This window comes from Hemiscyllium ocellatum, chromosome 28 (assembly GCF_020745735.1).
Source record: "Hemiscyllium ocellatum isolate sHemOce1 chromosome 28, sHemOce1.pat.X.cur, whole genome shotgun sequence".
Lineage (NCBI taxonomy): Eukaryota > Metazoa > Chordata > Chondrichthyes > Orectolobiformes > Hemiscylliidae > Hemiscyllium > Hemiscyllium ocellatum.
The window spans coordinates 28,035,772-28,060,398 of NC_083428.1; the positions used below are offsets into that span (position 1 = coordinate 28,035,772).

At 39.9% G+C, this 24,627-nt stretch overlaps 1 protein-coding gene across 3 annotated transcripts in view; it reads left to right on the plus strand.

Annotated features, from left to right (window-relative positions):
• ranbp3b (RAN binding protein 3b) overlaps positions 1-14,307 on the plus strand; it is a 107,518-nt gene extending 93,211 nt beyond the window's left edge. For all 3 annotated transcript variants that reach the window (XM_060846084.1, XM_060846085.1, XM_060846086.1), the window contains 4 exons: positions 5,985-6,105; positions 9,378-9,520; positions 10,894-11,077; positions 13,038-14,307. In XM_060846084.1, coding sequence (XP_060702067.1) covers positions 5,985-6,105; positions 9,378-9,520; positions 10,894-11,077; positions 13,038-13,081 — 492 coding nt within the window. In that variant the 3' untranslated portion in view covers positions 13,082-14,307. The remainder of the gene's footprint in view (positions 1-5,984; positions 6,106-9,377; positions 9,521-10,893; positions 11,078-13,037) is intronic.
• Positions 14,308-24,627: the final 10,320 nt, after the last annotated feature.

The window sequence follows — 24,627 nt, forward strand, 5'->3', positions numbered from 1 at the left end:
CTGGATTCTTGTTATCTCATTTCTGAAGGATTCCCATTTTCCAGCAATCCCTTTACCTGCGAACATCTGCCCCCAATCAGCTTTTGAATGTTCTTGCCTAATACCGTCATAATTGGCCTTTCTCCAATTTAGAACATCAATTCTTTTCCATCACTATTTTAAATCTAATAGAATTATGGTCACTGGCCCCAATTTAATCCTCCATTGACACCTCAGTCACCTGCCCTGCCTTATTTCCCAAGAGTAGGTCAAGTTTTCCACCTTCTGTAGTAGGTACATCCACATACTGACTCAGAAAATTTTCTTCTACACACTTAACAAATTCCTCTCCATCTAAACCCTTAAACACTATGGCAGTCTCAGTCTATGTTTGGAAAGTTAAAATCCCCTACCACAACCACTCTATTATTCTTACAGATAGCTGAGATCTCCTTACAAATTTGTTTCTCAATATCCCTCTGACTATTAGAGGATCCAGAATGCAATCCCAATAAGGTGATCATCCCTTTTGCAATTGGTTAACAACAATGTTTTGCTTGATAGAATAGTTTGATTTTCTCTGTGGAACAGTGACTGAATTGTGTGGAGCCCAGCCACATCTGAACTTCCAGCTCGGCGAACAGAACCACAACAACGAGCACCCGAGCTACAAATCTTCGCACAAACTTTGGTGTGATACACACTTAAATGTTTGAACAGGATGACTAATCTGTAGTGAAACTCTAAAAGTTAGCACAGTTTGGTGGTACAGTCTTCAGAATGTATGGTTAACGATTTAAGTGGGCTTTCTGTCAGGTGACCATTTCCTGATTTATTGAAGTGTGGCTGGTCGCAAGCAAAATGGGCCGGATGTTCTGTGTGTACTCATGTTCCCTGCACACGTCTTCAGATTATGAGCAGGCAAAAGGCAGTCCATGAGCTATTTGAACCAGCTCTGTTCACACGAAGAGCTCGACAGCTATTTGCTAAGAATGCCCATTTATATACAATGGTTCTCTGTTGATAGGTTCCATTCAGAGAGACCGGTAGGAGCCAGGATACATTCATCCAACTAAAATTACCCTCTTTAGAATCAATACTCAGTGCTAGTGAATCTTGTAGTACTTGTTAAATCACTTTATAATGTCAATAATTGGAGAAATCCCCATAACCTTTGCTGAATTCAGTGAGTTTTTAAACTAATGAATCTTTTAGAACCCAAGACAGCTGGAATCATCCTGAAGTAGGCAAATAGGTTTTTATATGCACTGGTCATCTTTTCATAAAATGTGTGTGAGAGACAAAGGGAAAGTATATCAAACTGATCATTGAATATCCCATCCAAAATTATTTATGGCAGATGAAGGATACAGGTGAATAAGTCTTTTAGATTGGTGCTGTAGGAACCATCAAAAGAAACAGATGGAGAAGGAGAATTAGTGTCAAATTGTATGAACTGTAAATCTTTAAATATAGTGATTGTTTTATATTTTACAAGTAGTCAAATTGACAATAATTCTCAGTTCTCTCTTGAGATATCCAGAAGTTCTAGTCGTGCTTTTGCCTTCCCTACATTTACATCACCACTTGGTGTGTTTTAAAGTGCACATATTGATTACATGTAAATGTAACTTATAAGCCTAATAGTTCAGAGTGACCATTTTGACATTGGAATCAACATACGAAATGTATACATAGCACTTCTACGTTTATCACTAGGTCTGTGTAACACTTTTAATACACTATAAGAGACTGAAAGAGTGAGGAATAGTGTTGGATAACCACATTTGATATAATCTCCCTTTGAATGTAGATTCAGTTCCATATTCAAAGCTACTTCCATACTTGCCCATCTGACTTAAAGGTATTAATGCACTTTTCTTGTTCCATCAATCTATCTGCCTACTGTTGCCTCCTCTCAGTGAGACATACAACTAAAATGAGGCTACAAAAACAATTGATTGTGGGAAGATGTATGACATTAATTTGGATATTGTATAGTGTCAACAACTTAAAAGGAGACTATATATCTTAACCCCACTCTGTCCTTTTGGTTGACCATAAGCATATGTATATAAAAGTGGATACACATCCAAAAACTGAGTGACACTATCAGAATCAGGTTTTTCTGCATGCCTCTTTCATATGCCTTCTACTTTGCTGTGGTGACATCAGGTTTGTGGTGTATACTCCAACTCATTGTGCTTTTGTGTTGGGAAAACATGTTTGTTACTGATCAAAATGCTTCAGAAATGATTCTGATATCAGCTAGATTCCATAGTGCGCAGGCCCAGGTGATGGGCAGGCACTTTACAGGAGCCTTCAATATGAGGAAGCTTTAGAAGAACCAGTGGAAAGAGCATAGAGTTCTATAAAATCATGGTATGGATTGGGTTAGTGCTAGTTGTCTTTTCCTTAGGTTGGGGATTTCAAGACTAGGGAGCATATTTTTAAGGTAGGAGGAGAGAGGTTTAAGCACACGGGTACATTTTTTACACAGGATGGCTTGCCTGTGGAATGCAATTCCTGAGGAAGTGGTAGATGTTGGCACAGTTACAGGGTTTAAAGACACTTAAATAAGTCCTTGAGTAGGAAAGGTTTGGAGGGATATGGGTCAGTAGCAGGCAGGTGAGACTGGTTGGTTTGGAATTATGTTCGGCATGGACTTGTTGGAATGACATGTCTGTTTCTGTCCTGACTTTATGACTAACTCATTATTTCAAGTTAGAAATAAGCAGATTTTGTAATGACTGGCAGTTTGGTGAAAGGTTGCTTTTGGATTGGTTAATAATTTCCAGTTATTTCATTGGATTTGAAATTTTTTCCCTAATAGCATTTATTTTGTTTTTATTATGGGATATAGGCATCACTGCTAAGGCCAGCCAACATTTATTGCAAGTTCCTAATTGCCTTTGACCTAAATTGAATGGCTTGCTAACAGTGTTCCCTTGAAGGTGCATGCGTTTTGTTAGGCAACAGTTTGGAACTTATCAGCAGGTTGCTCACAGCTTCATTGGCTATAAAAATGTAAACTACTTATAAGTAAGAAACTAATGCTTGGGGGAGTTGTTACCTTCTCGGAACCCAGCTTGGTGTCGCCATTTGTGAGGATCATTAAGAATTAACCATTTTGTTGCAGGCCAGCAATTGCATACAGGCAGGTTTTCTACTACAACACTGCTACATTTAAACTAAGTAGCGGGGGGGAGGGGACAAACTGGATGTATAAAGAGGAAATTGAAGGAAAAGTTAGAACAAGAGAAGTCAAGAAAGACAACTGTATCAATGAGGCAGAAAACTCGGAAAGGGATCATGCTGTAAGGTTGAGTGAAATAGGGGTTGATGGGAAGGGTGAGAGCAGTAACAAATTAAAAATACTGTATATGAACGTACGAAGCATTAGACATAAGATGGATGAGCTTGAGGCTCTTTTGGAAATTGGCAGATACGATATTGTGGAGATAACTGAGACGTGGCTTCAAGTGGACAGGGCCTGGGAAATGAATATTCAAGGCTACACGTGCTATCATAAGGACAGACTGACGGGCAGAGGGGATGGGGTGGCCTTGTTGGTAAGGGAGGATATTCAGTCCCTTGTGCGGGGGGGGACCTAGAGTCAGGGGATGTAGTCAGTGTGGATAGAGCTGCGAAGTACTAAGGGTAAAAAGACCCTCTTGGGAGTCATCTACAGGCCCCCAAACAGTAGTCTGGATGTCGGATGTAAGTTGAATCAGGAGCTGAAATTGGCCTGTGGTAAAGATGTTACTACAGTTGTTGTGGGGGATTTTAACATGCAGGTAGACTGGGAGAATCAGGATGGTATTGGACCTCAAGAAAGAGACTTTGTGGAGTGCTTCAGAGATGGATTCTTAGAGCAGCTGGTGCTGGAGCCGACCAGGGAGAAGGCAATTCTGGATCTAGTATTGTGTAACGATCCAGAATTGGTCAGAGACCTCAAACTGAAGGAGCCATTGGGAAGTAGTGACCATAATACATTAAGCTTCAATCTGCAATTTGAGAAGGAGAGGGTACAGTCGGAAGTGACAGTATTCTGTTGAATAAAGGGAACTATGGAGCTATGAGGGGGGACCTGGCCAAAGTTCAATGGTGCAATACCTTAGCAGGGATGACTGTGGAGGAACAATGGCAGATATTTCTGTGTATAATGCAGAAGTTGCAGGATCAGTTCATTCCTAAAAGGAAGAAAGATCCCTGGAGGAGGCATGGGCGGCTGTGGCTGACGAGGGAAGTTAAGAAACATATAAAGTTAAAAGAGAAAAAGTATAACATAGCAAAGATAAGTGGGAAAACAGAGGACTGGGAAGCTTTTAAAAAACAACAGAGGATTACTAAGCAGGAAATACGCAGAGGAAAATGAGGTACAAAGGTAAACTGGCCAATAATATAAAGGATAGTAAAAGCTTTTTTAAGTAGGACAGAGTCAGCATGGATTTATGAAGGGGAAATCATGCTTGACTAATCTTCTTGAATTTTTTGAGGGTGTAACTCTGAAGATGGACGAGGGAGATCCAGTAGATGTAGTGTACCTGGACTTTCAGAAAGCTTTTGATAAAGTCCCACATAGGAGGTTAGTGAGTAAACTTAGGGCACATGGTATTGGGGGCAAAGTACGAGATTGGATTGAAAATTGGTTGGCTGATAGGAAACAAAGGGTAGTGATAAACGGCTCCATTTCAGAATGGCAGGCAGTGACCAGTGGGGTACCGCAGGGATCCGTGCTGGGACCACAGCTTTTTACAATATATGTTACTGACATAGAAGATGGTATCAGCAATAACATTAGCACATTTGCTGATGATACAAAGCTGGGTGGCAGGGTGAAATGTGATGAGGATGTTAGGAGATTACAGGGTGACCTGGACAAGTTAGGTGAGTGGGCAGATGCATGGCAGATGATAAATGTATGGTTATCCACTTTGGTTTTGGTGGCAAGAACAGGAAGGCAGATTACTACCTCAATGGAATTAATTTAGGTAAAGGGGCAGTACAGAGAGATCTGGGTGTTCTTGTACATTAGTCAATGAAGGCAAGCATGCAGGTACAGCAGGTAGTGAAGAAGGCTAATAGCATGCTGGCCTTCATAACAAGTGGAATTGAGTATAGAAACAAAGAGGTGCTTCTGCAGCTGTACAGGGCCCTGGTGAGACCACACCTGCAGTACTGCGTGTAGTTCTGGTCTCCAAATTTGAGGAAAGACATTCTGGCTTTTGAGGGAGTGCAGCGTAGGTTCACGAGGTCAATTCCTGGAATGGAGGGATTACCTTACACTGAAAGACTGAAGCGACTGGGCTTGTATACCCTTGAGTTTAGAAGACTGAGAGGGGATCTGATTGAGACATATAAGATTATGAAAGGATTGGACACTCTGGAGGCAGGAAACATGTTTCTGCTGATGGATGAGTGCCGAACCAGAGGACACAGCATAAAAATACGGGGTAGACCATTTAGGACAGAGATGAGGAGAAACTTCTTCACCCAGAGAGTGGTTGCTGTGTGGAATGCTCTGCCCCAGAGGTGGGTGGAGGGCCAGTCTCTGGATTCATTTAAGAAAGAGTTGGATAGAGCTCTCAAAGATAGTGGAATCAAGGATTATGGAGATAAGGCAGGAAGCGGATACTGATTAGGAATGATCAGCCATGATCATATTGAATGGCGGTGCAGGCTCGAAGGGCTGAATGGCCTACTCCTGCACCTATTGTCTATTATCTACAGGCCTGACTGGGTAAGCACAGCTGATTTCCTTCCCTAAAGAACATAAATGAACTAGATAGGCTACAATACAGTCTGATAGTTTTAGACAGATTTGCTTAATTAACTGAATTTAAATTCTCCAGCTTTCCTGGTGAGATTTGAATTCCTGTCTCCAGATCACTAGTCCATGAACGTACTTGCTATTCTACTGTATCTGTTAAAAACAAAGAATTCCTTAGCAAGTATGAGAAGGAAATATTTCTTAGCTTCAGAATATTCTTGATTAATTTCAGATTCAATGCAAGTTATTTGTGTTCGACAAGACATCACAATCCTGGGTAGAAAGGGGAAGAGGTCTCTTGAGACTCAACGATATGGCATCTGCTGATGATGGAGCCTTGCAGTCAAGGCTAGGTATGAGTGCATTTTCTGTACTTTCTGTTAAACACTGATATTTAGTGACTCTTGCTGTTTGTAATAGTTTTTTTGTTAATGAATGCTTATAATCTATAAAAATAGAAATTTTAGTTTTCTAAGCATTACAGTACCTCATAAAAATGATGGCCTGAATTCTGTTTTGATTTTTCTTCTGTAAGTACTTCAAGAACCCGAAACACGCACATCCTAACCAAATAATTTGTACCTGTACTTCCCAATGCAGAGCACATTATTCATGCACATAAACTAAATCACATGTTTGATTCCCATCCAGTCTTGAGTTCGCTGAACGCAATTGGAGCAGTCCTGCAATTGACCTCAGTAGCCCCAACTGTTGAAGTGTTAGGCAGAGAAAAATTTTCAAAGACAATTGTAGAATTACTTATTGTTTTATTCTATGTAACATACTATGGTTGGACTGGGGAAATAATTTATATGTATAATTGCGAAAACTTATTGTGCGGGTAACAGCTACAAGAGAGAATAGATTTGTATCCTTTGTAAAGCTATGCATGGGGAGAAGGGTCTTGATTACTCCATTTTCCTTACCTGCTGAAATATTTTTGTTTTCGTATCCTCCATACAAATTTGGATTAAAATCTACCTTAATTGATGTTATTGTTTTGCAAACATTAAAAATAGCATAGTGTGTTGTAGATAATTGCTATCCAGCTTAAAAGGGTTGTATTCTGAAACCTTTTCTTTCTTGTAATATGGATATAAAATTTTGATCAGGCCTGCAATCTTTTTAAAGAAGTAACCTAGATCACACAAGTCTTGTGGTCTTCCACAGTTCCTAAGTATATTTTTTTCAACCAGCTGCGAGGTACTTGTAAAGTGAATTCAAGCAGATATGCAGTATTCTTCGTGAACAATATATTAAGTGAATTTCAGCTAAACAGTCTTGACAACTTATGGTATGACATACTGGAGCCATACAATGCCATGAGTTTACCATAGTATGGATTATCACCTCAAACAGATTCAAAACACAATGTTACTGTGAAATTGTCTAGCACTGCAGACTTTCCTTGAAAAGAGGCTTAACATAGAAATTGGATTAAAACTCAGAAATGGCAGCTTAGTTTGGATTAAATTTTGAATGCTTTTTATATTATAACCAAAGCATATGCAAATGCTAATCTTTTGACATGCCATCAGGAGACGACCTGAGAATGTGTTCATGGTGAGGAAGCTGAGTTTGGGTCTGAGATTGTGTTCTTATGGTCTAGCAATATTTTGAGAAGTTTCCCATGGATTAGGTGCAAAACTATACTGAGGATACAAAACATTTTGTTCTTCCAGGATGGTTCTATTAGTTACTGCATCTTTCAATTGCTTGATAGAGCTTCAACCACATTGTACCACAATGTTTGAAGTTCAGTTTGAAAACATTGTCATTGTTGGTACTGATCATGCTCTTTTTGTTTTGTGCTACTATAAAAGTAATAGATGTTCAGCAATATATCTTTTACTCCTATTCTAGTTACTCTCAGCTGCTGGCGATACAGGTGAGACTCGCGGAAGACTGTACACTTAACTCCAGAATTGCTTTTGTCACTTGGGATATTTGCTGTATCAGAACTTAGTGAGCCATTTCATCATCACACTCACTGGGATGATACCACAGTTCATTGGCTTAGATTACAATGACAGTCACACAAACTTGATTTATAATCCCTTCAGTTTAGAAGATTCAGGGTTTAAAACAATTTAGGGATTCGATAAGGCACTGATTTTCACTGATGGAGAAATCCTGAACAGGTGGGTATAACTTTAAAATTAGAGACAGAATTATTTAGGATCATACAAGTTACTGCTGTCCAAAATATATGTAAGTTGAGATATAAATCAGTCACAATCTAGATGAGTGTCAGAACAGTTTTGAGAGGCTGCATAGCTTACATGTGTTTCTGGGTTAATGGACTTTGTGCTCCACTTTCAGACAGCCATGTTTTTATCATGATTGTGTTTTCTTCAATAATTCTTTAGCTGCAGGGAGAAAATATTTTCTGTGTGTCGAGTGTATTTTCCTGTGTAGGATCACTTCTGATAGAAGTGTAAGAGAGATAAGACTCTTAATAAAGTGCAAAATATTAAACCTGTGTATAACTTGTATTTCATCAAGGATTGAAGGAAAAAGGGGTGCTACAAAAGAGAAAATAATGTATGACATTAAAGGCCAAGAGTGTGAATTGTTGAAGGAAAAAGATGAGATTATAAATTATTATTAACTGATGTTAGATGTTAATCTTCAGAGATTTAAACAGCTTGGAAGAAATCATGATGTACTGGGTAGACAGCTAATAACACTGACAAGGAAAATTAGTATGGTTAGTTTTGAAATTGTGAACTGTTTCAGTTGTGGAGAAAGTCTAAATATTCATGGAGAGCAAGGTCCTGGATTTCAAAGTGAAATAAGTAATTGACAACATCTGGTATCGATTTGGTAAAGGCAATTTGATTTTTTTGAATAATTTTAGGTTGATAAATGGTTTTAGTGTAAATGGATTTTTGGACAGCATTCATTAAGGTATTGCACAAAGCAGCTTGCTGTAAAAAAACAAATAGGTGTATGGTTCAAGAAGAAACGTTGCAGTTGAATACTGTTGATAGAAAACAAAGTATCAGCGTATGTGAATATTTGGACATTAGTTCTTATGGTATGTACAGATGACAAAGACTTGAGCAAAGGAAGAACCGTATTGGAGGTAGACGATGACACAAAAAATATAATTGTTTTGAAAGGCAGTTATTCTCATTTTTTAGCCCCATAGTTAATATGGAGCTTTAATTTCTTTCAAAAGATTTTGTTAGACTGCTGCTTCAACATTGATGCAAAGTGGTTTTTAGTGTGCAAACATGAGTACAACTCAGGGGACTATGTAAAACACTTCAGCTATGAAATGTGAAATTCAACAGGAGGCTGACTCTTCCAGGTTTTTGATTTCTTACTGAGTGAAGTACAGCTCCATGCAAAGAATGCAGAAGATGATAATCAACTAAATGATCAACCCATTGCATCTTTACTGTAACAGAACGTATGAGTATGAAATGCCTAATTGTAATGTTGCGAGCTAAGAGCACTTTGTAAAGTAATGATCCGAAGGTATCTTTGCCAGTGAATTATAAAGTATTTATTTCAGTTGTTTAAAATGCTTCAATATCTACATAACAAGAGCTATTCTACAATATGTGGTCAATACAGCATTAACTTTATACTTTCAGTGCTTTTCTTTTTGTTATAGTGATGCGGACTCAGGGCAGCCTTCGATTAATTCTAAATACTAAACTCTGGGCCCAGATGCAAATTGATAAAGCAAGTGAGAAGAGCATTCGAATCACAGCCATGGATGCTGAGGACCAGGGTGTCAAAGTCTTTCTCATATCGGTATGTCTGTCAGTAGTGCATCATTTTTATATATTGCAAGAACTCGAACTTCAGTCTTTTAGTCTGCTGGTTGTCTGCACAAAAATCCACTGTAATGTTTCAAAATCTTCAAGAAAAGTAATAACAACCAGAAGGGGAAGGAAGGCATTGAAGTAGACAAATCAAAGCCCTCTCTCTTCCCCTGTCTTCTCTCCCCCGTGTCCTCTCTCTCCCGCCTACACTCTCTCTCTTCCCCCTCTCTCGCTCACTTTCTCTCTGCCACCTTCTCTCTCCCCCTTTCCCCTTCTCTCTCTCTCTCTCTCTCTCTCTCTCTCACTCACTCACTCACTCACTCACTCACTCACTCACTCACACTCTCTCTCTCTCTCTCTCTCTCTCTCTCTCTCACTCTCTCTCTCTCTCTCACTCTCTCTCCCCTGCCCCCTCTCTCTCTCTCTCTCTCTCTCTCTCCCCTGCCCCCTCTTTGTCACCCCCTCCCTCTCCCAGCTCTGTTGCCGCCCAACCTCCCTCCCTCTCTTTGCTCCCCCCACCCTCTGCTCCCTCCTTCCCTCTCCCCTCCCCTTCCCTCTGTGTTCCCCCAGCTCCCCCTCTTGTTACCCTGTCTCTCTCTGCTCCCCCCCCAACCCCACTGTTCTCTCCTTCCCTTCCCTCTCCGCTCCCCACCTTCTCTCTCTCTCTCTCTCTCTCTTCTCTTTCCCCTCTCTTTCTCTCTTTACCCCCACCCCCAAACTCTGGCACTGCTTCCACTACTGCCACGAATGTGGGGCAATGATAAAGCTCAGTTTGTTTATTTCATTGGATTAGTGGATATGGTTTAACAGTTCGTGATTATGCCGGATTTGTTAGTAAATTGGGTCCTCATTAAAATGAATGTTTTGTAGCAAGAGGAATCATAATTTTTGTCCTGTAAATGGTGGTTGCTTGAGGCGTAGAACAAGAAACATTTTTGGGTAATCCATAGGGAAATTTACATGTACTAATCTATGCTAAATCAGAAGGTTTGCTTGGGTAGTGGATATACTTGGCACCTATCCAGGAAATTTATCCTGGGAGTGCTCCCTGCTAATACTACAATATGAAAAGTATTCTGTGTCTCAACTTTGATTGTAAAACCTGTAAAATTACACTCTCGAGTGCAAACATGAATGGAACTGAAGTTCCTTCTTCCACTATTATAAGTGAGTAATCTGTTTGATCCACTGATATAATCTTGAGACTGATTAAAAATCGTATAATTATTCTCAAATCAAGATAAATTATTTGACTCCATTGTACTGTTGTCATAACCTTGACTCTGTTACCGATGTTATTGTTTAAATCAAGAAAGCTGCTTATGTAATCTGAAGGTTTGGACTGTTTTGAATTCCTCACAGGCCAGTTCAAAGGATGCAGGGCAGCTATATGCAGCACTACATCACCGCATTTTGGCATTGCGAAGTCGTTGTGAGCAGGAGCCAGAACCTCCATGCATAGTCTCAGAGGCAGGGGTAACACAGTCAAATGAGGAAGATAGTGATGATGACGATGAGGTTATTGTTCCTGCAACAGCAACAAGTGGTAAGTATGATGATGGCTGATAATAAATACTGATGACTTTTCCTGGATCCAGGTAGTGTTAGTTGGGTTTGTGGGAGAAGCTGTTGACATGATAATCTCAGTAAACTGCTGGACCTCATGCTGTATAGATGATACATGATCTAACCACATATCTTCTGCAGTGAAGAGTAATAATTGAATCCAATTGCAGGATCACTGATGAAGCAAACTGTCCTAAACTAAGTCATGCCATTTTTCCCAATTTTTTTTTTGCAGGAATTGCACCACCAAACAATGTGATAATTTCATCATCTCCCTGACTTGAGCCTTGAATTAGCTGGAAATGAGCAGATTAACCAGCCACTACTCTTGTAGCCACGTTATTGATCTCACGTGTTTGCACAGCTGTCATTGTTTTCCAGGTCCTGCTGCAGGATGGCACAGTTTTTGAGGGATTGATAATGAGGTTGATTACTGAGCATAAGTCATTGCTCACTCTGTCCATTTGAGGCTAGTTAAGCAAAGAATACTTTTCTGAGGAGCTCCACTTGGAATAATATAGGGCTATGAAAAATTATGTTTTTGACGAGACAAGTTTTATTTACTGAAGAAATAAAGGTTGAGCGTTAATAAGTATTCAAATTGTGAATTATTCTCAATGATGGATTATGCTTGTTGCTGGGAGAGATATTGATCAAAAGGCACAATTTTAAAATACTCGCGTTAAAATGAAGTTTAGAAGACTGTGGAATTCTGTGTAACAAATCACCTCTAAGAAGAGTGCATTCTTTTTAAAAGCAACAATTTTGATCGTAACTTTTTTTAAAAGTAATATTAAAGCTTAAGGGAATAGAACAGGAGTGTGGAAATAATATTGGTACATGTGAAGAAAAACATTAGGGCAGATCTCATGGATCAAAAGACCTGTTTCTGTGTTGAAAGATCTGTGCTGTTTGCTAAGAGACCACGCGAAATTAAGATGTATAACGTTTGCTAAAGATTAGATACATAAGCCTGCTGACTGAGTTTGTGGTTTGATGAGCCAAATAAGGCCTTTGTTGCAACACTACAAGATGTGTGCACTTCATAGTGGCTGACTGTAACATTCTTGCCTGAGAATTAGAAAGCTGCAAGTCTAAATCATATTCCTTAGACCTCCATGTCCAGGCTGACATTCAGTTTCAGTACTCATGGAGTATTACATTATGGATGTATTATTTTTCAAGTGGAATAATAAATAGAGATCCTCTTTGCCTTTTTGCTGAATTCTGGGTTATTTTAAAGTAAAGCAATGAAGTGTTTCCTGGTATCCTATCCCACCGCCAAAAATAATTTTATGAAATTACCTCACAATTTTCAGATTGCTGTTTGTATGAACTTGCTGAATGCAAATTGGCTATGATATCGTCTATAATAATGAGTGCCCTTTACACGATTGTGAAATTGTACATTGTACATTGAAAAGTCCTCCCTATTCTTTCTTGTCCTTCCATTGTTTCTAAATTATTTGACTAATTAAAATATTCTAGACTTTTTAGAGGTATCATTGAGTATCTGAAACCTTCCCAGTCTGTTTCTCAACGGTTGTTTGAACTAATCATTTAAAAAATAAAACTGCCTGTGAGTATTCTACATATTCGTCCCACGTTTCCTTGTACCTGTCACAATTCTTATTCAAATTATTATTTCTGCACCAGATTCAGATAATTGATTATTTTTGTTTGCCAAGCTAGACTATCAGTTAATAGCTGCTCTACATTCTAAAATGATCGACTTGGCTTGATTCACTTGAGAATAAAACAATTTTTTACGTTTTTTTAATTGAGGAAGTAGATTTTAAAAAATCATCCCAATGACCTATTTTGCTAAATCATTATCTCAAATATATGAAATCATTAAATTGGAAAGTTTTGGAAAAAATTTTATTGTTACAAATGCAGTGGAAACTTATCAGCTAATGCTTATTTTCTTGTCGATGCAGGCCCATGTGACACAGATGACAAACAGACTACAGGAAGCACATAGCAACATTGGAACTAATCCGCTTGCAAGGTTTCTGCTCCAGGGTCTCGCAGGCACCTCTGTGGACACCCCAGACCAGTGTTTTTTTTAGGCAGTGTTGAAGATGAACTCCAGACTGGGCCCAGCACAGCTCACTGGCGGCCTGTGCCTTCCTATTCTTGTGTTTTGTCTGAATTAATGGATTTCACACCGTTAAACTGAGAAGCTGCTGATTTTCAGTTTGGGATGCAGAGTCTCATCATATTGATGAGTGAAACTTGCTCTCTGTCTCTAGAATAACTCAGCAAGGCACTTCAATTTTCCCATGGGACTTGTCTATTCAGTACAGCCAGTGTGCACGAAGTTCTGGGTTGTAGTTACCAGTGTCTGTCTCTCTTGCACACCTACACATATACACATTTTATACTCTGGCGGATGAGTGCACAGAGGTCAGATTTTGCAACTTACAAGTGGAGAATTTGCCAGGATTGCATCTCAAAGCAGCTGTAATATTAACAGACTTTGACTTATAATGGACTTTTAGGCAAAGAGCGCCCATTTCTCATTTTTCCAATGTTATTACCGGGATTTGTGTTGTGCTGTTTTTTTTTAATTTCTTTAAAGAGTTATGCTTGTGTGTTCACAGAATCCTGCAATTCAGGCTTTTTTGTACACATTAATGTTTTTGTTCTTGAAGGAACCAAGAACGTTGGTAAATTTGGGGGGGAAGAACACGGAGATGCTGGGAGGTTACTGAGCTGTAAATTAAAGTGTGCTTTTCCCTTTACCTGTCTACTTGCTTTCGCAAGCCTTGGAAGCGGAAATGTAATAGTTAAATTTTAGCACAGAAACAATTAGTATGTAATGTTTCCTTGTTCAAAAAAAAAGACAAAAAACCTCCAATTTATTTTTCTGTTTATTTCTTCAGAAGCGCTCCATGTAGTTTGGGGTTGGATCTGCGTAGGTCAGTTTGTGTTTTCTCTGTCTCTGTAGTTAGTCCTTTTTGGACTGATAGTAGCTTTCTTTACACTGAATAGTTGAAAGTTCTGAAACAAAAATAGAATAAAACCCATCCTGTCCTCTCCCACCCCCTCCCAACAGGACCGAGCTGGAAAGTGGTTACTTTCTGCTAAAGCCTTAGCTCCTAGAGGAAATCATTACTGATGTGGTTGAAAAGTTTGTGTAAGATTACTATATCAAAATGTATTTCTGAATTACATTAAACATTTAACAAAACACTTTATGTTACACAGGTTGTGTGGGAGTGTTGTTGTCTTTATCTTAATTAGCTTTGTTTCCTCTTTTCTTGAACACTTTGGCAGTATTCACAAATTATCAAAGCGAGGTTTTGAAAGATGAGACTAGAGTCATTGGAAACCAATTGTAACTCAGGAAGATTTCACAGAAATAGAGGTTTTATGAAGTAAAAGGTGGCCATTCATCTATCTGCACCAACTCTCCAAATAAGCAATTCACTTTGACATTTGCCTGCCTTTTTCTTGTAACCCTGCGCATTCTTTTAGATAAGTCTTAATTCCTTTTTGAATTCCTCAATTGAACCCACTTCTATCAAACTCTCAGGCAGTGCATTCTGTACCTTAACCATTTGGTGTATGAAAATGTTTTTCCTCATGTCACTTTAGCTTCATTTATCAATTACCTCATACCTGTTCCCCCTCATTCTTGATCTTTTCACAAGCGGAAATAGTTTCTCCCTATCTACTTTGTTCAGATCCTGCAAGATTTTGAAAACTTCTGAAATCTCCTCTCATCTTTCTTTTCTCCAAGGAAGCCAGTACTGACTTCCGTCAATCCTTTGTCACAACTGAAGTTCCTCGGCTCTGGAACCATCCTTAATCCAGCCTTTATCAGGTTTATGCTAAATTTATTCATAAAACCTAACCTAAATAAAATGGAGTTTCCCTGAATCTATTTTCTTCAAAAAAAAGTTATATTTTTGTTGCAATCCTGTTTTGTTTTATACAATGAATGGCATTAGAGGCTTTCTCAAATTCAAGACTTACCATACTTTTGATAATGTAGGTGATAGCATAAAATAACAAAGGAATAGATTAGGTGAAAGGGTAAAACTGGCGGATGCATTTCAATGTAAGAAATTTGAAATTGTCCATTTTGGACTAAAAAGGATATGTCAGATGGTATGAAGTTAAATTCGGTGGATGCTGAAAGAGTCTTGGAGGAATTCAGGTGCATACATCTTTAAATTACACAAACAGGTGCAGAAAATAATCAGCAAAGCTAATGGAATGTTGGTCTTGTAACTACAGGAAAACAAGGATGCAGAAGTTATGCTGTAATTACACAGAATTCTGGTTGGACGCAACTTAGAGTAGTGAGAGCAGATTTGGTACCACACCTTAGGAAGGATATATTGACCTTAGAGAGAGTAAACTTTAGGTTTACAGGAATGGTACCTGAACTTGAGGGGTTAAGTTATAAGGAGGAATTATAAAAATTGGACCTGTTTTCTCTAGAATTTAGAAGATATTAACAGGAAAAGACAGGATAGGTAAAGATGAGCCATTTCCACAGATTGAAGATTCTAGAACCAAAGGCATAGTCTGAGAATTAGAGCCAGACTGTTCAGGAGGTATTGGGAAGCACTTCTACACAGAAACAACAGTTGACTCTAGGTCAGTTGTTAACTTTAAGTCTGAGATACATATATTTTTATCACACTAAAATATTAGGGAATTGGCCAAAGCAGGTATATGGAGTTAGGTCACAGATCAGCCATGATCTCATTGAATAGTAGAACAGGGTTGAGGGGCTGAATGGCTGACTCCTGTTCCTATGGTATCCATGGTCTGCAAAGCATGCACAGAATAGGGGCAGTGAATAATACCCTGAGGAGTTCACGTTCTCACCGATCTGAAATATTGTTTTCTAAATTATTAATTATTTCTGTATTAACTTACATTTGCCGTCAAACAGCAGAGGTAACCTGACCTCACAAAATCTTAGAAGCCTCTAAAAGGTCACTTCTCTGCCTCCTCAAATCTGGTGCGAAAAGCCCTTAACTTCTTTATGAAAACCAATCACTTTGTTCCTAGTCAATACTTTCTTTTATATCCTTATTTGAGTGGCCTAAAATGCAGTAGCCAACTATGATTTGCTAAAGATATTGTAAACATTCAACATGACCTTCATGCTTTTGTATTTAGTGCCTGTAAGGTACAAGATTAAGGATTACGCTAGCCTTTTTCTAACATTACCTACTTTTACCAATGCCATTGATTACCTATCTATATTCCCTGTATTCTGTAAGATCCTATTGTTTTAGGTGTGTGTATTTTCTGAATTGTTCCAAATGAAATACGTCACCACGTCTGCATTGAAGTGTATCTGCTAAATATGTAACCATTTTTATAGCCTGCTTTTGTCCTGCACTCCTATCATGATTTGTTGTGTGCCATAATTTGTGTTTGCAAATTCTAGTGTTTGCACAATTCATATGTCTAGGCAATTTATAAGTAAGTACATGGTGCTCAATGATCTGTGCTAGACTCTCAATTATTCACAGTATTTATTAAAGATCTATATATCCAAGTCTGCAGATATGGACAGATTGGTGCAGTAAATTAAGACAGGTGCATAAAATTACAGGAAAAATAATCTCTAGAATGGGTGAGTGGGTAAAATCTAGAGATGGATTTCAGTACAGGTCATTGATATTGCACTAAAGAATGGAATATTCAAGGGGTGATTAAAGTAACAAATTTCAGAGTCCATTTACACAAACCATTGAAATGTAGTAAGACATAATCAAATATAGCTAATTGAATTTTATTTATAATGACGATGGCAAGTTTTGCTGTATGTGAAGAAAGCTATGATTGATGATGTCAGGGCTGCTGTGATCTGGCCATCCTACCAGGTCTCCAGAAAACTAAGGTGGTGACAAGAGATTCAATAAACTAGTCTTTGCATTCTCTAGAGTGTAAAGGAATAAGGGGATATTTGATCGTGTCTTTTAAGATTTTGCAAACTTAATAGGAGAGAGAAAGAGTACATTTCTGCAAGTATGGATTTAATCAAAGAGAATGTAACCTTATAATCTGAGCCGTATGACTCAGGAGAGCAGTTAGGCTTCATTCAAAAGATAATAGAAACGTGAAATGATAATAGAAATTGATAATCATTTATAGTGCAAGAGATATGAAACACAGGAGTGAAGGTCTCACTGCAATTGTAGAAGCCCTTGGTGAGACTGCACCTCTGGTATCGTGTACAGTTTTAATCTCTAAGGATGTATTGAGCAAGTACAAGAGGACATGCAATGGAGCTTCACCAGACCGATCACCAGTATTGTCTTACGTGAGGCAGGATTGAAAAAAATTGAGCCTATACTCTCTAGAATCTCGAAGAATGAGAGCTGATCTCATAGAAATTTATAAATTATTACAAGGTATGACAGCCTTAATATGAATAAGGGTTTTTTCCCTGTTGCTCAGTTTACAACAAAGGGGCACAGCCTCAAAAATAAGAGAGAGGTCCTTTAAGACTAAAGATGGGAAGGAATTTCTTCACTCTAAAGGTTGTCAATTTTACCCCACAAAATCTCACTCATTTTGCAGTATATTCAATCTAGAAGTCAATAGAGCTCTGGATATTCATTATATTGAAAGATATGGGGATAGGGAAGGATAATAGCATAGTGGTAAGTGATAAACCTTATCTGTTTGAAAGATGCATAGCTTTTAACAGGCTGTATTGCCTACTCCTTTTCCTCTGTTCCTAGCTTCAAGGCATATGGATATTGCTATGCTGTAGATCTGCCATGATTTCATTGAATGGTGGAATAAGTTGCAAAGGCTGAAAGATGAACTCGTTCCTTTCTAGTAAGCAGAGATGGGAATAAAGATTGGAAATTGTTTAGTGAATATTATCAGATTTGCTAAGGCATAAGTTTCTAGTGAATACAATAATTGATCTACAATTGTTATTACCTGTACACCTGTGTGGAGCATAAATGCTGCTTGCTTATGAAATTAATGTTCACATGGGTAAGACTAAAGGTATAAAGGTTTCCAGAAAAACAGATGAAAGAATAAGTCTTCTAATGATCTTGAAACAGTCAGACTAGATGTAATATTGAAAATATTTGCCAAGTATACTGATTGGAAGTCGTATATATCAATAGATATATAATAAGCTTTGTTTTAAATAGGAAAAGGACAGAAGAATAGAAATCTGAAGAGAAGATTAGGTGTGTTTTGAAGTGCAGATATTTTGAGCAAAGACTTCTAGAGAGCTTTACAATGTAGTTTTAGAAATAGAAATTAAAGAGGACAGGTAGCAATATAATAAGTTGTCGGCATAAAAATATACTTTGATTTTAAAAATAACAACTCGATGATCGAAATATGTAGCACAAAAACAGGCCATTTTGGTCCAACATGTCCTCGCTGGTTTTTGCGCTCCATTTGAACTTGCATCTTATTTAAATTTACCATTTGTAACCATTTGGGTCCTTTGCCCTCATGCTTGTCTAATTTCCTTTTTGAATGCATCCATACTATTGACTTCAAAAACTCCCTGTGTGGTAGCACATTCCATATTCTTACGCTTCTTGGCTGAAGCCGTTTCTTCTGAATTCCCTATTGAATTGCTTGGTAATTTGTGTATAATTTCAATATAAAATGATCCATTGAATTTTGGAAGCAGTGGTAGTAAGTTGCAGAATGCTGCGCAAATGAGGACTGCTCATGTATTGAAGACTCAGTATGAAGTTTGATCAGTTAAAGCCTCCCTATGTTGTACTGCTTGTTGACATTTATCCCAAATCTCTTCTGATTCCATGTGTAGATTTTGCGTAGCATTTAGGCTATGGCTGGGGTGCCTCTCAACTGCTTCATGCTCATGTCTCATTTACAAAGATATGAAATATTATCTTGGAGACTGTGATGAAGATATATGGAGGTGTCACCTGATAATTGTGTGTTTTATTAAAATGCCAATATTATTGGTTTGATGATTTGATCGAGATAAGGGCTCATTTGAGTAAGCTTTATCAGCTTCCTCATGAACACGAGTTTACTTTAATTGTGCAATACATGATGGGATAATCTAGGAGTTGTTAAAAATGTTTTTTTTTATTAGGTTAATCAAATAACGTAATCCTAACGCAAGCTCTTTTATTCCTTTCTCAGTGATTCAAAAGATGTACCTGATTGTTTTTGTGAAACAAGGCCAGTGTAAGTTCAGGAGACTCATTTCTTTTACAGAATGTGCATGATTGAATAGATTGATAATCTCTCAAGGAATCTGTTTATAACACTCCAGTAATGCACAAAGCAAGGTGCACTTGTACACAAGCAAAGTCCTGCAGATGCTGTAAATTGGGTATGAAAAAGAAAATGTTGGAAATACTCAGCAGGTCTGCCAGCATTTGTGGAAAGAGAAACCGAGTTGATGTTCCAGATTAATGGCCCTTGAATTCGACTTCTGGTGCACCCAGAGCTGCTAAGCATCTCTAACATTTTCTGTTTTAGTTGTTGTTTTGGCTCAAAACAGGAAGATGTTAGATAGAAGTAGAACAGGTTTGAAGTAAGTGCTGAGGTGGGAAGAGGTTGAGAAGAGAAAACAACAAAAGGCAAAGTCTCTAACAGGCAAGTGTTTGGCAAAAGGAATGGTAATGCAAGGCAATGGAGTCAGTAATAAATTAAGGTTTAAAAAAATGTGATGCAAATGCCAACAACTCGGTCATTACCAACAGCTATTGTGCACAAAAGCATGTCTAGTTCATTAATGTACTTCAGAGAAGGAAATCTGCCATCCCTACTTGGTCTGGCCTGTACGTGACTCTAAACCCACATCAATGTATGTTGTTGACTCTTAATTGTCATCTGAAATCGACCAGCAAGCCAGTACATTCAAGGGTGATTAGAGATAGGGAACAATCTTGCTGGTGACACCCGTATACATGAAAGAATAAAGAAGAAAATGTGTAAAAACTATGGTAGTTAGCGAGTTTTGAGAAGATTTGTAACTCAGATTGAGGTTCTGGGTGTAGGTTTGCTTGCTGAAAACTAACCTTCCAGCTCTGTGAGCAAACCTACATCCAGGACTATGGTAGTGGTTAAAAATCTGGAATTGATGCTTGAGCACAAGGATGTATGCGCACTTGGGATCAAACTGTTAACCACAGGCATTTAGTGTACACTTGCCCTCAATGTAAAATTGCAAGAGTTAATGAATATTTTAACTATATGCTGCCATTACTATGATTAGTTTGCTATTTATGGTAATCCCATATGGCCTCCATCTGCGAGGGATAGGGGGCTCGCTGCTAAAAGTCAGGTCCCTTGCCTGCCTCCTACCCTGCTGACCATTTCTCCCTGAGTCATGCCTTGATGTCCCAAATCACACCAAAACCACAGACACACACAACAGCCCCCCACATGCATACACATACCCGTCACCAGTCTCTACCTTTGTGACTAAACAGCCTAGACTTAAAGTCATGCTGCACTTCCAACCAGTCCATGCTGAACATAATCCCAAACTAAATTAGCCCCACCTGCCTGCTCCTGACCCATGTCCTTCCAAACCTTCCCTTTCATTTATCCATCCAAATATCACCTTCCAATAATTCTCTGGATCTCTGGCCAGTGACTTGAGGCAGGGCTGGTCTTCTCCACTGCACTGGATCATGTGAATTTTCTTACTGATGGGGGCAGGGATTTACTCACCATTAAAGTCCACCCCACACTTCAAACAAAATGAAGAAAATCCTACCTCCAGGTTCCATTGAATAGTAGGGTCTAAAAATGAAAAATAAAATTTCAGACCAAAATGCATAACTTCGCACTTTCTTGCGTTATATTCCATCTGCCAATTCTTGCTCACTTTCCCAGCCCAATAAACATGTCTTGCAGCCACTTTGTGTCCTCCACAAAGGTTTGTTTCTCACTTCGTTTGGTACTGTCAATAAATGTGGATCCTGCAGGCATGGATTGCTTTATTGTCTGAGGATTTTGTCACAAATGTGAAAAAATATAGGATTAGGCCATTTGGCCCCTTAGTCTGTTCTGCTGTTCAATAAGATCATGGCTGATCTCATTGTAATGCCAAATCCATATTCCTACCTGAGAATCTGTGTCTCAAAATTTTGCTTCCATCACATCTTCATAAAGTGTTCTAAAATCTCAGTTAAAAATCACACAACACCAGATTATAGTCCAACAGGTTTAATTGGAAGCACTAGCTTTTGGAGCGCTGTTCCTTCATCAGGTGGTTGTCTAAAATCTCAGAAACTCTTCAGCAGGACCCCTACCGGTTCTGATACTGGAATCTTGATGGGGTCAACAGTGTGGGGGATTGGAGCCAGATGAGGAGCTCAGACTGACTGTTGAATGGATGATGAGTGAGAGAAAAAGCACCCCAAGCCACTGGCCCTTGTAGGGACTGTGGGGGACCAGGCACCTGCTCAGCCCCCAGCAGGAGAGGACCCTGTGGTCTTGGCAATGAGGGATTTTGTAGGAATGCACAGGGAGAAGCAGCAGTGGCATACAGATGTGTTTGAAACAAAACAAATTGTAGGTAAAGCTCAGCAGATCTGGCAGCATCTGTGGAGAGAAATCGATGTTAATATTTCTGCTCCAGTGACCTTTCCTTAGAGCAGTGTTTGAGACACCCTGGCCCTCAGAGCTGAAAACCTGGAGTAATGCAGCCAGTCCTGTGACTCACTGGCCAACATTACTACAAAGCAGAGTTCTCCTGATGGCTAGTTTGACAACTATGGTGTGATCACAACTGGAATATACTAGTCATATCCTTCTTATCACGTAGATGCATAGTGCTGGTCACTTACTCCAGATGTGGCCAAACTAAAGTCCAGAATAGCCCAACATAATCTATACCATAACTGATGAAAGGAAATGTCCTTAATGCCTTTTTAATTACACTACTAACATGTCCTGCTGCCATCAGGGATCTGTGGACAAGCACCCCAAGATCTGTGTATTCTTCTGAGCTTCCTTGTGCCCTGTTGTTCATTGAGTACTCCCTTGTCTTGTTATATCTTCCAAAGGGGTTGACCTAGTGAAGCTACAAAACAGGACTACCTGCATGCCAAACAGCATAAAAGCAAGTGACAGACAGCTAAGCAATCCCACAATAAACAGATCTGAGCTCTGCAGTCTAGGTACATTCAGTCATGAATGGTGTTGGACGGTTAAACAACAGGAGGAAGACACTCCACAAATATCCCCATCCTCGATGATGGAAGATCCCAACACATTAGTGCAAAAGTTAAGGCTGAAGTATTCACAAAGATCTTCAGCCAAAAGTACCAAGTGAATGATCCATCTTGGCCTCCTCCAGTGATCCCCAGCATTACAGAAATCAGTCTTCAGTCAATTTGATTCACTTCACGTAATATCAGGAAATGGTTGGAGGCACTGGTAATTGCAAAGGCTTTGGCCCTGACAACATTCTAGCAATAGTGCTTGGTGCACCCCTATTTTGAGTGATATCCAAGATGGCGGTGTGGCAGCAACTCACAGCGGCCTCTCCAGACAGAGCGCTACTAAATTCTAGGAAACCCGGTGTTTGCAGACAGTAACACAGTCTGCAAACACTGCTACAGTACAGGACCCACCTGGAAATGTACCTGGATGAAGAGCTGTGGTAGAAGCTACGTGATTTCAGCTTGCTTCAGAGACCAGGCCTCCAGTCCTTTGCCTCAGTGATGCTAGTGTTGAGCTATTGGAAGGGGTGGAAGCATGGAGGAGTCCATGCCAGGCTAAAAACAAACCCCAGCTGGCTGTTTCTCCAATATCTGCTCCCTAAACAACAAACCGGACTGCATCCAACTGCGGCAGGGGTCTCGGTGTGAGTTCAGAGACTGCTGCTTCCTTGTTTTCACAGAAACATGGCTCAGCAGCAGAGTTCCAGACACCACCATCCAGCTAGACGGGCTCGCCTTGTTTCGAGCTGACAGAAATGCAGCTCTGTGAGGTAAGACTCAGGGCAGGGGTCTGTGTGTCTACATCAACATGAAATGGTGCAAAGGCTCCATGCTAGTCTCCAATTACTGCTCATCACTGGTGGAGTTTGCAACTGTTAGGTGCAGACCATTTTATCTGCCACAGGAATTCACCACTGGCCCTTATAGTTGGGGTGTATATACCTCACAGTGCTAATGCTAAGGAAACACTCTGAACTGTATGGGGCTATTAGCAGACAGCAGAACACACATCCTGACAGTCTGTTTATTGTTGCTGGAGATTTCAACCATACAAATCTCATGATGGTGCTCCCTAAATTCCATCAGCATGTGGACTTTGTGACGAGAGTGGAGGATAAGCTGGAGCTGGTTTGCACAAACATTCCCAATGCATACAGAGCAGAGCCTTGGATTCTGAGACCACATCTCTGTTATGCTAATCCCAGTTTTCAGATGCTCGTCAGATGTGTCCAACCAGTTCGGAAGCAGGTGAAAACCTGGCTGGCAGGAACCCTTTCTGCTCTTCAAGACTGTTTTGAGCACGCTGACTGACGTGTATTCAGAGAGGCGGCAACTGCTGATGATTCCATCAACTTAGTGGAGTACGTGGCGTCTGTGATTTGCTATTGTATTGATGACCATCACTTCTTGCTCCAACTGGAAGCTGTGGTTCTTGCCCCAATCAGCACAAAGGTCTGTGCGCTGCTGAAGACCTGTGACTCCACCTTCAGAGCAGATGCCAAGACTGCCCTAACCACAGCGAGGGCCAACTTGACCTGGGCCATCAAGGAGGCAAAGTATGCATATGCACAGAGAATACGCAGCCATCTTCAGGTCAGTGGTGATATGTGGAAGGGCATCCAGGCCATCACCAACCACAGATCAGCATAGCCTGCTTGTGCTGGTGACGCCTTCCTCCTGGCAGGTATAAAATGATGTGGCAGTGAGGAAATCCACACCCTCTCCCAATGACCAGGTACTGTGTCTTACCACAGCCAACATGAGAAAACCCTATGCAGGGTCAACCCATATATGGCTGCTGGACCAGACAACATCCCTGGCAGAGTGTTCAGGATACTCTGATGTACTGGCGGATGTTCTCATGGACATCTTCAACAGCTCCCTGGGCTGTACCATAGTTCCAACATTCAAGGCAGCTACCATTGATCCCGTGTCAAAGAATTCTTCTGCGTCCTGTCTCAACAACTACTGCCCTGTTGCACTTACACCCATCATCATGAAGTGTTTAGAGAGGCTCATGATGAGGCATGTTAAGACCCTACTGCCCCCACCCCCACTGGACACCCTGCAGTTCGCGTATTGACCCAGCTGCTCAACACATGATGTCATTTGCACCACCCTCCACCTGGCCCTCACCCACCTGGAGAAGAAGGACACCTATGTCAGACTACTGTTCAGAGACTTTAGTTCTGCATTTAACACTTAGCTTTCCAGTCAGGTGCTGAGGAATGGTGAGTCTGCTGGTATTAAATACTTCCCTGTGTAACTGGGTCCTGGACTTCCTGACTGGTAGACCACAGTCAGTCCAGATCAGGAACAGCATCTCCAACACTCTCACACTGAGCACAGGGGTCCC